General features: G+C 41.8%; 1 protein-coding gene across 1 annotated transcript; it reads left to right on the top strand.

The window, feature by feature from the left end:
- On the top strand, nucleotides 1-12384 carry LOC133168610 (protocadherin alpha-C2-like). Its single transcript, XM_061300276.1, has 4 exons — nucleotides 1-2769; nucleotides 4223-4281; nucleotides 5701-5786; nucleotides 8828-12384. The coding sequence occupies exons 1-4, from the start codon at nucleotides 217-219 to the stop codon at nucleotides 9139-9141; spliced, it is 3012 nt and encodes a 1003-aa protein (XP_061156260.1). The 5' UTR covers nucleotides 1-216; the 3' UTR covers nucleotides 9142-12384.
- The last annotated feature ends 1273 nt before the right edge of the window (nucleotides 12385-13657 follow it).

The raw sequence follows: 13657 nt of genomic DNA, 5'->3' as shown, positions 1-13657 counted from the left end.
TTGGAGACGGGGAAAAAAACGCATCACGGACAAAGGAAATATGGGTGAGCTGGAGAGGATTTGCCACCGCCGGGTCCAACAATGGATGAGCGACTTCTGTTTCATTCAGCTGGAGTCCATTTAGCCAACCTTAATGAGGTGCTGGGACGCATGGTACTGCAAGTTAAAAAGGCGGAAGGCTGCATTTAATCCGTCTGCGGATCCTATGAGTTTGCAATGGCTGTTGCGGGGATACGCAACCGGCTAGGGAGCAATGTGCCTTTTTATTATTTTGTGATATTCTCCTTATTTTGTGGCCTTTCGTTTGGACAGTTGCGCTATTCTGTAACGGAAGAACTCGAAAATGGGGCACTGGTCGGTGATCTGGCGCATGACTTGGGGCTGGATATTCGAAAGCTGGCCAGCCGAAAAATCAAGGTAACCTCCAGCAGCAGCAGCAGCAAACGCTACGTGATTGTCAACCCTAAAAACGGCAAATTGCTTGTTAATGAAAGGATCGACAGGGAGGCGCTGTGTGATTTATCCAGCACCTGCCTCATCAATCTGGAGGTCCTGGTGGAAAATCCTACTGAGGTGCACCATATTGTGGTGGAGATAGTGGATGTCAATGATAATGCACCACAGTTCCCCCGGGATGAGTATCAAGTTGAGATCACAGAATCTGCATTACCGGGCTCTCGTTACCCAATTGAAAATGCCCAGGACCCGGACATTGGGTCCAATTCAGTTCGTATATATCAGCTGAGCACAAACGACCATTTTGCGCTGGTATCTAACAAACCCTCCTTAAATACAAAGCACGTCGAGCTCGTGCTGAAAAAGCCCCTTGATCGGGAGCAAACGCCTTACCACCAGTTAATTTTAAGTGCTGTTGATGGTGGGACACCTGAGAAAACAGGCACGGCGATCATTAACGTGCGAGTCCTGGACTCAAACGACAACGTTCCCTTGTTTGACAACTCTGTGTACAAGGTGAAACTGTTGGAGAATTCGCCCAAAAACACCCTGGTTATCAAATTGAACGCGACTGATTTGGACGAGGGCACTAACGGAGAGGTGTATTACTCTTTCAGCAGCTACACCCCTGAGCGAGTGAGGCAGATGTTTAGCATGGACACTAATACAGGAGAAATAAGAGTAACCAGCAATGTTGACTATGAAGAGACCAACTCCTATGAGATGTACATCCAAGCGATGGACAAAGGCCCTGGAGCAGTGGCGGCACACTGTAAGGTGGTGGTAGAAGTGGTGGACGTGAATGACAATGTCCCTCAGATTGTGCTGTCGTCCCTGTCCAGCCCGGTGAGGGAGGACGCTCGCGCCGACACAGTCGTGGCCCTCATTAGCGTCACCGATCGGGACTCCGGCGCTAACAAGCAGGTGTCTTTAGAGATCCCAGCAGGCCTTCCGTTCAAGATCAAATCCTTCCGAAACTACTACACCCTGGTTACCTCAGCCTTCTTGGACCGCGAGACCACCGATGCCTACAATGTCACTCTGAGTGCCACCGACGGAGGAACCCCCCCCCTTTCCTCTCAGAAGACCATCCAGGTCGACGTGGCTGACGTCAACGACAACCCACCGCGATTTGAGCAGACGTCATATACTGTCTATGTGACTGAGAACAATGGCCCCGGGGCCTCGTTGTGCACTGTGAAAGCTCAAGACGCTGACATCAAGGAAAACGCACGTATCACCTACACGGTGCTCAATGACAATAACCACGGCATCCCTGTTACGTCTTATGTCTCCGTCAAGGCCGATACTGGGGAGGCTTATGCCCTGCGAGCCTTCGACTATGAGTCGCTCAGAGAGTTTCACTTCCAGGTCAAAGCCCAGGATGGGGGCATTCCTCCGCTTAGTCGCGTAGCCACCGTCTACATCTACATCATGGATCAGAATGACCATGCACCACTCATCGTCAACCCTCCGGGTAATGGCACGCGCTCCTTGGAGACGGTTCAAAAGAACGCAGATCCCGGCGCCTTAGTGACCAAAGTGGTGGCATACGACGCAGACGCCGGTCCAAACGCCTGGCTGGTGTACATGCTGGATACAGCAACGGACCTGGACTTGTTCAAGGTGCACGAACACACGGGGGAGATCAGGACCACTCGCAGGATCCTGGAAGACAACTCCACCTCATTTGCTCTGACAGTTTTAGTGAAAGACCATGGGCAGCCTGCCCTCTCCTCCACCGCCACCATCAACGTGGCGGTCATGGAAGTGCCCCCCAAGATTGTCCCAGACCCCAAGAGGATCATCAGACCCCACAGCCCACTGCTTCTTTCAAACGTAACTCTCTACTTGATTGTCGCTCTGAGTGCCACCACCTTTGTTTTCCTGGTCACCGTGGTGGTACTAGCGATTGTCCGCTGCCATGCCTATTGTACCCAACCTGGCTCCTGCTCTCCTTGCTGTGGGTCACAGAAACCCCCTCCTGACGGCGGGAACGGTAGCGTGAGTGCCGGCGGAGGTGGAGCTGCCGGGGGAGCCGCAGGGCAACCGAATAACAATGTGGTACTCCGAAGAGACCTTAAAGTTGAGCCTCACTACATTGAAGTGCGCGGGAATGGCTCGCTAACAAAGACTTACTGCTACAAGACCTGCTTGACTGCCACCTCTGGCAGTGACACCTTCATGTTCTACAACACAGGAAGGCCCATCAGTGGCACCTGGGGCAGCGGTGCCGATCGCTTCTTCACAAGCGGAAGCGGATTTGTACGCAGGCTGAGCATGCCGGATGCCTCACTTCAAATTTGCCCAGAGGTATGTCGTGTCTATACTATAAACTCAAAGACATTCTCAACTTTAGTCCTAATGCAGATGGAACCGTTTATTACCGGTTAAGATGCCGTTGTCTCATTTTAAATGGGTACTATTACTTTGCCTATTTGCTCCCCTCCGGCGTGGAAGCCAACAACTGAATGAGTGCTGGGCTTCGTTCGCTTTGGTTCAGTTCGCCCGTGATACCGTGCAGGCACTCAGCCTAGCCCAGCTCAGCACTCACACTACATTAACGTCAGTCCTGATGATTTGCCACATCCCTGTGTGATTTCTGATGATTCAGAGATTTGTGTCTCCATTTGAGGTTGTCATCACATTCGCTCTCAGAGCGGGTCATGTCGTTACCTCTTTGCTCTCCTTATCTGACCAAGTGGGCTTGAGCTAAGCGTGCATGTCTGTGTCTGAATGAAACTAAGATTTTACAGTTGGATTGGTGCACTTTGATGGACTCAGTAAAAGTTACTACAAGACTAGTTGTCAAGCAAAATTAAGATTGAGACTTGTGGTTTGGCCAATTTGCACTAAGGATGTAAAAAGGATGATTCTGTTCTCATTGAAAATATGCAATACCATTTTCAGTTTCATTATGAGCATTTACAACTCATACAGTCTTTGAGACAGTTCACCGAGTGGGTCTACATTAATTAACCATGTTTTACAATTAGAATTAAATTTTGGTTCGAATTTTGAATGAAGAGTTGACCAAAGACAAATTTAGTAGTGGCATTCAGTCATGAATGTGTAAACTAGTCGAGTTGAAAATTATTCTGAAAGGGCCAAACAAAATTAATAGACCATGAATAAAGACGTTCATTAAAGTAAAGCACATTAAACTATTCTTCACGGAACTTAAGGACCTAGTTGTCTAAAAATGTATGTAGCTTTTATATTGACATGATTATTTTGCAAAATTGAGTAAAAACTATGAAGTTACATTTGAACATGTTCTTTACAAAAAATAGAATTGTAGACAACCTTTACAGTGTTGACATACTTGTATCCCATAATACCCTGCAAAAGTAGACCAGAAGCAATGGGTGTGGTTACCGGGGCAATGATGTCTCTTGCTTATTAGTTTTCCGGCCGATAATTTACCACAAGTCTGCTGGGGAACATTACAGACTCACAAAGCTAAAAGAGCAGGACTCTTTCATTTACAGCAGTTTGGAGGGAATAACAAAAACGTCAAAAATCGATCACTAACCTTAATTAGTACAAGCACGTGCGTTAACGTCTGTCCTGTTGTGGATATCAATATGGATGTCTGTGTGTGTGCTCCAATCACATCCAGAACAAGAATGTGTGTCATTATAAATTAATGAGGCTCTAGCCTGGCCTGGCTCTGCACTGTATGAGATTGAACTAAACTCTCTTTGGTGTTATCTCTCTCTATCTCCCTCTCATCCGCTTTTCCACTCACCTCTTGCACGCTCAGCCAAAAGCCCCGAACGCTGACTGGCGATATTCTGCATCTTTGAGGGCCGGGGTGCAGAGGTAAGTAACTGTTTTGGAGTCACCTTATATAAGAAGCAGTCCTCCAAAGCCTGACTTAAACTGCAAACCGGAATCTGCCGCTGTCAGGATGAAAGAGTTGACCCTCAGCATCTTTTTTAACCCCCAAAATCCTTCAAGGCATCTCTCATCAGTGAATGCAGTGAATCTTCTCTGCAGTGTAATACTATATAGGCAGGCCATTTACATTCTGAGCATCACATCCCCCAGTTGCAGTCTTTAAGCAGGAAGCAGGAAGGACAAATGAGTTACGACCTTTCGCAGATTAGCTGATGTACACACACATCAGTGTCTGCACATATAACTAACCCGGCACGCACTGTTTATTTATACACTTTTTTTTCCTGGAGGTGTGAAAATGTTAACATAGACAACATAGGACATTTTGGACTGCAGTTAGACTTTTTGCTTTAGTACTGCAACAAATCCCAACATTAGTTTAATTAAATACAATAGATAAAAACATTGAATATAGGGTGCAGCATCGTCAAAACATCTGAATTTAATTATTTGGAAATATTTTCAACATGTATCTGAGACTGTTGTTTTGAGTTTATTTAAGGTTTGAATTTAGAACAGAATATTTCCCATCTTTGTCTGAGTAATGAAGGGATTTTCATGAAAGCATGAATCTCATTAACAACGAACCAAATCATTTTGAATACAATTCAAGCAATTTCCATCCCCGTCTGGTCTTTGAATTTTGTTCTAATCAGGTTACAAATAGATGCAAAAAAATATATGCAATCAAATGTTGCTCTAATGCGATACGAGGACATCTGGAACCTCACACTAATGAGTTTTTTCCTCCACATGCATCTCCTTTGTCTTGAATTGTCATAATTTCATGGCAACAGTACTGACTGCTCTTTTGCTCACTCTTCTGCTCCATCCAAGTTTGCTTTAATTAGAAATTAGTGTTAATTTCTATGGTGATGAAGTATCCTAATGTGCATCATGTCACCAGTGACTATAACATGATGTGGATTAACAGAAACCATCACTGCAATTTGCCGCCGCCGTCTTGAGAATGTCATAGCCTGTAATGTTCATGGACAGAGGAGATGCTCTCATTAACACTTAACCCCGACACAGGCATACTGTAATCTTCTACTCTTTACGCATTTTGTATGTAGCACCAAATTCACTGACCCACATTTCTGGAATAATCACTCGGGGGAAGAAAGAAAATACACAATTTTTTTGTCTGCCATACCCCAATAAAGTAATCAGCATTTTAGCGAGTAAAAGCACAACATTCTTTAGTGAACATTTTGTATTCGTGTCACGGCCATCCATCGTCCTAACATTAGTGTTGCACTTAAGAGTTTCTGGATATACTGCATTGCAGAGGGCCCTTTTTCCGATAAAGCCTCTCACTTCAAGTGTTGTGTTTTTCAGTTCGGTTCACATGGAAGAGGCCTCTGTGATGCAGGGAGCTCAGGGCATGCTGGTCCAGAACTGGCCTACAGTGTCCAGTGCTGCAGGTGAGGAGACAATCTCGCGTTTAGATGGAAAAGGATTAAAAAATAAAGTTTTGCAAAGTAACCACAGGAAATAAATTGTTACATTTGCATGGAAACCAAATTACCTTCACTTGACTGAAGCTGACCTGAAATTGAAAACATTTTTTGTCTTCAGCTGATCTGCATAATTTTTGTGTTGCTGCAATAATTGCTCAGATGAATTACTCCCAGTTAATGGTTGACTTAACAGAATTAATATCATTATTTAGACTCAATCTTTATCTTAAAACACTGCTTTTGCTAACCATTCAAATTACTGGGCATTCAAAAATGTTGCTGTTCTTTCCCCCATAAAATAGACAATGCTTTGCACTGTGTGGGTGGTAAAGTTGAACATCTGTGGCATCACAAGCAATGTAAATAGTGCTGACCTCAAACATGACCTGTGCTTCATTATTTACACACATTGGCTCAGTGCTAATGGCTGAGAAACAGCTTTTGCTGGCTTAAAAGAGGTTTTTTTTTGTGGGGGGGGTTCGGTACACTGTGATCTGTTTCACTCCTTCCTCCGGCCTATTATTGATTTTCTGTCTAATATTGGGAATTAGAGCATGGGTACACACTCCAAAGTGAGACGTTTCATCACAGTCACTCACTTGGCCAGTCAGTGGTAAAATATGCCTCGCTGTAGCTCACCAAGGGTGTATTTATGTGTTAAAGAGGCAATTTATGCCATATTCTGTGTTGGTTTACGGATGAGAAATGTTTATTTGTTCAATCTGCTTCTGTTGGTCATACAATTTTCTGAAATACCAGCTTGCACAGTTTGCATATCAGGAATGCATTGTGTGCATGAGGAGACAATTCTGTTCATGGTGGTTCAGTGCAGAGGCATATTCATGCACCAGCTCGCAAGTCGATCATTTTTAATATGCATTAAAAGGCAACGGGGTTTTTTTTCTTTTGAAAATTGCAGTGAATTGTTATCATGATGAATTTGTCCAGCATGATTTGATGAATATTAATTGCAGCCACCTCAAAACGGTGTTTATGTAACTGGCCCAGTGGCCCAAAAGAGGAGACATTTGTCTAATGCCATGAAGGCGATGACAAAAGCTATTATCAGTAATATGAGACTGCAGTGAGAAAAAAAAAAACAGAGCCCTTAGTATTGAAAGTAATTTAGGAGCGGAAGAGCTAAGGAGAGGTACAAAGGAGAGGTGCGGGGGGGGGGGGTGTTGGTGGGATGGAGAACGAGAAAGGTTAAGAGGATTGGCAAGTTCCTGCAGTAGTGTTGTTGCTAGGGAACACCATGTGACTTGTTGCCTGGCAACACTGTCTAACCAAGAGATTGCTGCAGCAGCCGCACCCTCCATCAGCAGGGAGTGGGTGAAGGCTGTTCCCATGGCAACCAGCCATATCTCTGAATGGAAGAATTAGAGACCAAAAGGAGGAGAATGGAGCGGTGAGGTATAAGGAAAGAAAATACAGAGGAAGAAATACACAATATACATCTTCAAAATAGAATGACAAAAATGCAAAGATAGATTGGGAAGGAAACTAAGAGTCTATTTCAAATATGGGTTACAATGCAAAGCTTCAATCAACATCAGGTGTCATGGCAACCACCTCAAGGACTGCACCTTCTCCTTAATTCATTTCTGATCCACATTTTGTGTGATGGATAGGAAAGCATGAACAGCGGCAGAATTCCAAACATGGTTTTTGCAGGCTAAGCGCGCACACACGCCAATATCTCTTATTTATACCTGTGCCTGTATTTGGACAAGATTTGCTCCAGCCACCACAGGGACGTCTCAAGACAACATTCACTTGATTAAACTCAGCCACTTGACATTTTGCTTCAGTTGGTCAAGCGTAAGAATATAAATTGCTGCAGCAGAGGGAAATTGCTGATAGAGCTGAAGGAAAAGAAGAATGACAGTGTTGTGTGGTCGCTATTGTCTCTTATGTCTCACAAAGTAAAATAGACTTGGTTGTTTCTTGCATTTTACTTTGCGTGGTAGGGAGAGCAAATTTCTATATTTTGGCTATTAAATAAGGTCTGAAAAAGACCTCCAATGTTTTCAATGCTAGTGCCTCTTCTGTGGATTAACGGCCGAATTGAATGCATTCCGTCAAATGTCATAATCCTCAAAAACAGAACAGCATCACAGTATTACGGGATTTACATGGTGAGATAAAATCGTCTAATCTGACACTGCTGTATCATTAAGAAGCTCATTTACACGGAGTAATTAACTTACTTGCTCTTCTTGTTGGCACATTGTGGAAAATAAATCCAAATTCAGACTGGATTTGTTTTTCTCTTTAATATTCATCATTTAGATTTTCAGAGTTGGTTTGTTATCCTCATATTGTACTCAAACTGAAGTTGCCACTTTCTATTCCATCAAAAATATTAGCAAAATATTTTTTATGTGAATAGTGAGTTATGCTGGTACAAATTGGTGTCCACTATTGTCAAGATTGCTTTTTATAACAATGTTTTGACGGGTCAACAATGCCAAGTTGCCGACTGTTGCCCTCTGCCACAAGTGCATGCATGTAATTGACTTGATGAACTCGTTAGAAATGTGGACGGCTGTGTAACAGTCGTCCTTCCCAGAAGGGAGAGTAGTTGAAACCATCTCAGCATTCCAGTAATATCATAAATAGCCTACAAAGAAAAATCAAGAAGAATCTTTTGGCATAGGCTTGTTTGATCTAAATAAAATGCTGCTGGAAAGTAGGTCAGAGCAGAGAAAGAGAGAGAGAACTGGTGTGGGCCTGAGAGCACCGTGTCTGCTGCTATGCTGCCCCCCGCCCCCTTCTTCCTTACTGCTTTGCTCCTCGCTGTCTACATCTCAGTGGATCTCATCGAGCATTCCCTTTCCTTTTTCGTTTGTGCTTTTGTGACCTTTTCACCTCACTATTGCAATCACAGACACTCTGGATACCCGCAAACCGTTCAAATGATTTTAAAGCGAATCTTCTTTTGTAAACTCAATGCTTATAATATTAGAAGTCGATCTTATTTGACGTGTTGTATTTTATTTTAGACGGTGAAGGTGGTGGAGAGCTCTCCCCTCCAGTAGGAGCCGGTGTCAACAGCAACAGCTGGCACTTCCGATACGGAGCCGGACAAAGCTACTGCCCGCCACAGGGCCTGAAACCTGGCGAGATTCCTCCTGAAGCCTTCATCATCCCCGGATCCCCGGCCATCATTTCTATCCGCCATGACCCCGGCCCTGTTGACGATAAAGGGGATTTCATAAGCTTTGGAAAGAAGGAGGAAGCCAAGAAGAAGAAGAAAAAGAAGAAGGATAAAAAAGAAAAGAAAGAGAAAGGGAAGGATGATGGAGGGGATGATTAAAGAGGGCTGAATTGAAGCTATTAAGATGCCATCCTGATTACGGAGCCAAAAAGCCAAATTGATATGAAGGAGTCTCTGCAGCATATGCATCACAGTACACACTCTACTTACATTGTACATTTGCCAATCGCTTATTCGGTGGAGCTCGGCTCTCTGCACAAAGCAAACCTGCTCGACAAATGCGCCTCCTCTCTTCTATGGCTCATTTGGCCTTCAACTTTGACCAATAGTAGTTCATTCTATTCAAATGTATATTCAGATGGCCTTTTGGGGGATTGGTATAGTAGCTTGAAAATTGCATTCACTCCCAAGTTTGTATAATGAAAATCAAAATGCCATAAAAAAAGCGATTTGTATCCAACTATTGTCAGGAAAGCATGCTTGAACAAATGAACCCTGCATACTGTCGCATCTAGATAAGTGAAAGCCAAACTGAAAAATAAGACTTTTTCGTCAGTATTAAGTAGATATCGTAAATATTCAGCAAATGTGGTCTTTTCTATTTCAAAAAAAAAGAATGAAAACCTGAAAAAGAAATAACTGCTATGCAGACGGTAAGGTGGCACAAAGATATCAACTCAAAATACAGCAATCTGTCAGTATACGATAGCACATTGCCAACGTTCAGAATCTACACTGGCTTGTACCAACTGTATGAAGTTTGTTCCCAGGTCAATGTCACAATGTGTTTAACGTTTACAACACTTGGGCCTAACTAGACATTTTATCCTGTTTTAGCATGACAATGTGATCTAAAAATAAGAAAACCATATTGATTGGGCCATATTAACCATTTTTGCATTATTATTTTTTTCCTAAGGCAGCCTCTTGAAATTCACATGACCATTTTGTAAAATAGGCCAACATCAATATTTATTGGAAATTAGATATTCTTAATTCATTCCATTAAAGTAATGTTCAGCCTATCAGCCAAAAGGACTGATTATTTGGGGCAAATTAAACATAGGTTGATGCAATAATAAATATGAACCAAGGTGTTCATCCTATCTCGAATAACACCGAATGAGAACTTTATCTGAGCAAACACTGAAAAAAAGTACAAGAAATTATTTGGGAACATTTTAAATGACCTCAAATCTTTTAAGAACACAATTTAATGTAAATTAAAATTACATCCTTTAATTTTGGTGAGTGCAATTATGAGACTTGGTATGATTTGCACCATCTTTATTGCTAGCTTGACTATTTTGTTGTTGCCTCTTGTACTCTTGTGACGCAGTGTAATTTATGTGCAGTTGATCTAAACAGCACAACTCTAAAGGGACGTAATCCAGTTGTGCACCATCATATTCAATCTGAAACACACATTATTGTAAACACAGACTCCCCAACATCAATTGTACTTTCTTCTCAGTGCTGCATATCCAAAGTGCAAACATATAGAACATGCACGCTATTCTTGAGGTTTGATGGCATTCTTAATAACGAGAGTGTGTTCCGAGGCTGTGAGGCAAGACGGTTGCTTGTTCAAGCCTGATCCCTCTTCTTCTGTCTTTGAATGTTAAGTAGATGTTCTTCAAGCTCATCACCACCGCTTCGACTGCTTCAGTGCTTGTAGGATGTGCTTGCCCGCTGCTTTTTTCCTCCCTCCTCGTCCTCCTCCACCCGAATCGACGTAGTCGGGAATACCACCCGTAAAAATGGACTGTAGGACTGGTTGTGTCATGATCCATATTCACAAACAGAGGACACTGTACTACCTAATGTCAAACATTGGCATTGTTCCCTTATTATGTCATCAGAGGAAGTTGTGTTGAATACTTGTATCTGAGCCATCCATCAATGTTACGAGAACATTGAAAAAGGTTTGAAATTGGAAGGCAGTTTACCATTCGCACCAACAAGAATTTGAACATGGTGACCGTCTTATTTTACTGAGTAAGCTCAGTTACTGCAAATAAGTCGTTGTTTTTTTATGAGCTGTTTTGCTAGTGTATAAACAAATGTATAAAAAAAGATTAACTTTATTTTGCCCTTACTTGAGGAATCTAGCATGGGAGGAGATGTGTAGTTTGAGCTGAAGGCAATGCAAGTGGACGTGTCTCAAGTCTGTCAGTGTTACGTTTCTGGAACCATCCTATTTCCAGTCACAGCTGTGGGCACTGTTATCATGCTCAAAACCAACCATGCTCACCTTTCCTTGCCCCCGTCCGTCCGTCCGTCAGGTGTACATCTGTGCTGTCAGATCACCAAGTGTTTGCATGTTAAAAGCAAAAACAAATAGTATACAAAAAAGAAAATGATATATATTAGACCTTTTTTCACTGGGAAATGTGTATTGGATAACATAAACCTGAATACAAATCCATGTACACACAACACAATACAAACAGTACCGTATTCTACGGACTATACGGCGCACCTAAAAACCTAGAATTTTCGCAAAAGCCGACAGTGCGCCTTATAGTCCGGTCCGCTTTATATATGCACCAAATTCCTAAATTTAAACTGGCCCGAAGCATTGTGTCATGAAATCAATCATAAGTGGCCCGCTGAAGACTATGAATCAAGAATCAAAAAGACTATGGATCATTATTTTGTGATTATAAAATAGTTTGTTGCGTCTGAAGTTGAAATAAAAAAGATAAAATGGAGAATGATTTGATTTGGATTAAAAATCGGACATGATGCATTAATGGTGCGCCTTATATAGGGACAAAGTTTTAAAATGGGCCATTCGTTGAAGGTGCGCCTTATAGTCCGGAAATTACGGTACTCGAATTTGTGGCAAAACCTAAAAGTATGACATTTTTTTTATCCTGTAAAAGTAGCACTGGATCGTCTGTATATTCCTGATGCTACTGTGTTATGCTATGAATTTTTTGGGGGGCATATGGTTTACATTGGTAAGAAAATTGACCCTTGAACTTTTGAAATGATCAAACAAACACTGTTGTGAACTCATGTACACACCCTCCATAACTATTCCTTACTTAATGAAAACAAAAAAGGTTGAAAAAGAGGACCAAAAAAAATCCAAAATAAATAAAATGTAAAAAAAAAAAAAGTTGATGTATTCTCTGCTCGTGTATAGTGAATATTTGTCAGTCACTGGGTGTGACAGTGGGTGGCACATGCTAATGACAGTGCAGATCTGTTCATAAACTTCTTTTGTACACCTGCTTATTGTTAAGGTGATAATAGTGGTTCTAATGACTTCATCAACCTGGTAATGTGTTTTGTTAAAAAGTCACAAATAAAGGTTTTCTTAAATATCTCAAACTTGACTTTTGATTCTGTTTTCTGTCCAGTTTGTCACATTCAGGATGAATGATCCCATATAAACTTAATTTGTAAGACGGTTCAATTTTGTTTATAGCTGTAGCCAAGCAGATCCAGCAATTAGCTCTACCATGTTTTGAATTGACAATAGATAGATAGATAGATAGATAGATAGATAGATAGATAGATAGATAGATAGATAGATAGATAGATAGATAGATAGATAGATAGATAGATAGATAGATAGATAGATAGATAGATAGATAGATAGATAGATAGATAGATAGATAGATAGATAGATAGATAGATAGATAGATAGATAGATAGATAGATAGATAGATAGATAGATAGATAGATAGATAGATAGATAGATAGATAGATAGATAGATAGATAGATAGATAGATAGATAGATAGATAGATAGATAGATAGATAGATAGATAGATAGATAGATAGATAGATAGATAGATAGATAGATAGATAGATAGATAGATAGATAGATAGATAGATAGATAGATAGATAGATAGATAGATAGATAGATAGATAGATAGATAGATAGATAGATAGATAGATAGATAGATAGATAGATAGATAGATAGACAGATAGATAGATAGATAGACAGATAGATAGACAGATAGATAGACAGATAGATAGACAGATAGATAGACAGATAGATAGACAGACAGACAGACTTTATTGTCATTTTGCACACAAAACGAAATTTCGTTGCATACGGCTCTCAACAATGAAACGATATTTCGGCTGAATAAAAAGTGACATTTCTATATAAATACGAAATAAGATAAGTATAAAGTGTAGCAGTGATAAAGCATGTAAACAGTGCAGGAAACAAAAACAGTACTTACAAAGTGCGCAGAGGAATGCTAAGTTGACTGTTCAACAGTCTGACGATAGTAGGGAAAAAACTGTTGCAGAACCTGGTGGACCTGCAGCGGATGCTGCAAAACCTCTTCCCAGAGGGTAGCAGGGAGAACAGTCCTTGGTGGGGGTGTGATGGGTCACTGACAATCATACGGGCTCGGGACATGCAGCGCTGGGATGACAAGTCCTGAATGGAGGGAAGAGGAGCCCCGATGATCCTCTCTGCTGTCCTCACCACTCTCCTTACGTTCTTCCAATCGGAGGCACTGCAACCCCCACACCACACCGAGAGACAGAATGCTCTCTATGGTGCTTCGGTAGAACGTCCTCATGATGGGTGGGGGCAGGTGGGCTCTCCTCATCCTCCGCAGGAAGTACAAGCGCTTCTGT

The sequence above is a fragment of the Syngnathus typhle genome, linkage group LG15 (genome assembly GCF_033458585.1).
Source record: "Syngnathus typhle isolate RoL2023-S1 ecotype Sweden linkage group LG15, RoL_Styp_1.0, whole genome shotgun sequence".
In the NCBI taxonomy this organism is placed as follows: domain Eukaryota; kingdom Metazoa; phylum Chordata; class Actinopteri; order Syngnathiformes; family Syngnathidae; genus Syngnathus; species Syngnathus typhle.
This window is presented reverse-complemented; position numbering and strand designations above follow the sequence as displayed.

Coding starts and splice junctions, on each gene's coding strand:
- LOC133168610 (XM_061300276.1), top strand. CDS start 217: ATGGCTGTTGCGGGGATACGCAACCGGCTAGGGAGCAATGTGCCTTTT. Junction 2,770..4,222: donor CACTTCAAATTTGCCCAGAG/GTATGTCGTGTC, acceptor TTGCACGCTCAG/CCAAAAGCCCCGAACGCTGA. Junction 5,787..8,827: donor TACAGTGTCCAGTGCTGCAG/GTGAGGAGACAA, acceptor ATTTTATTTTAG/ACGGTGAAGGTGGTGGAGAG.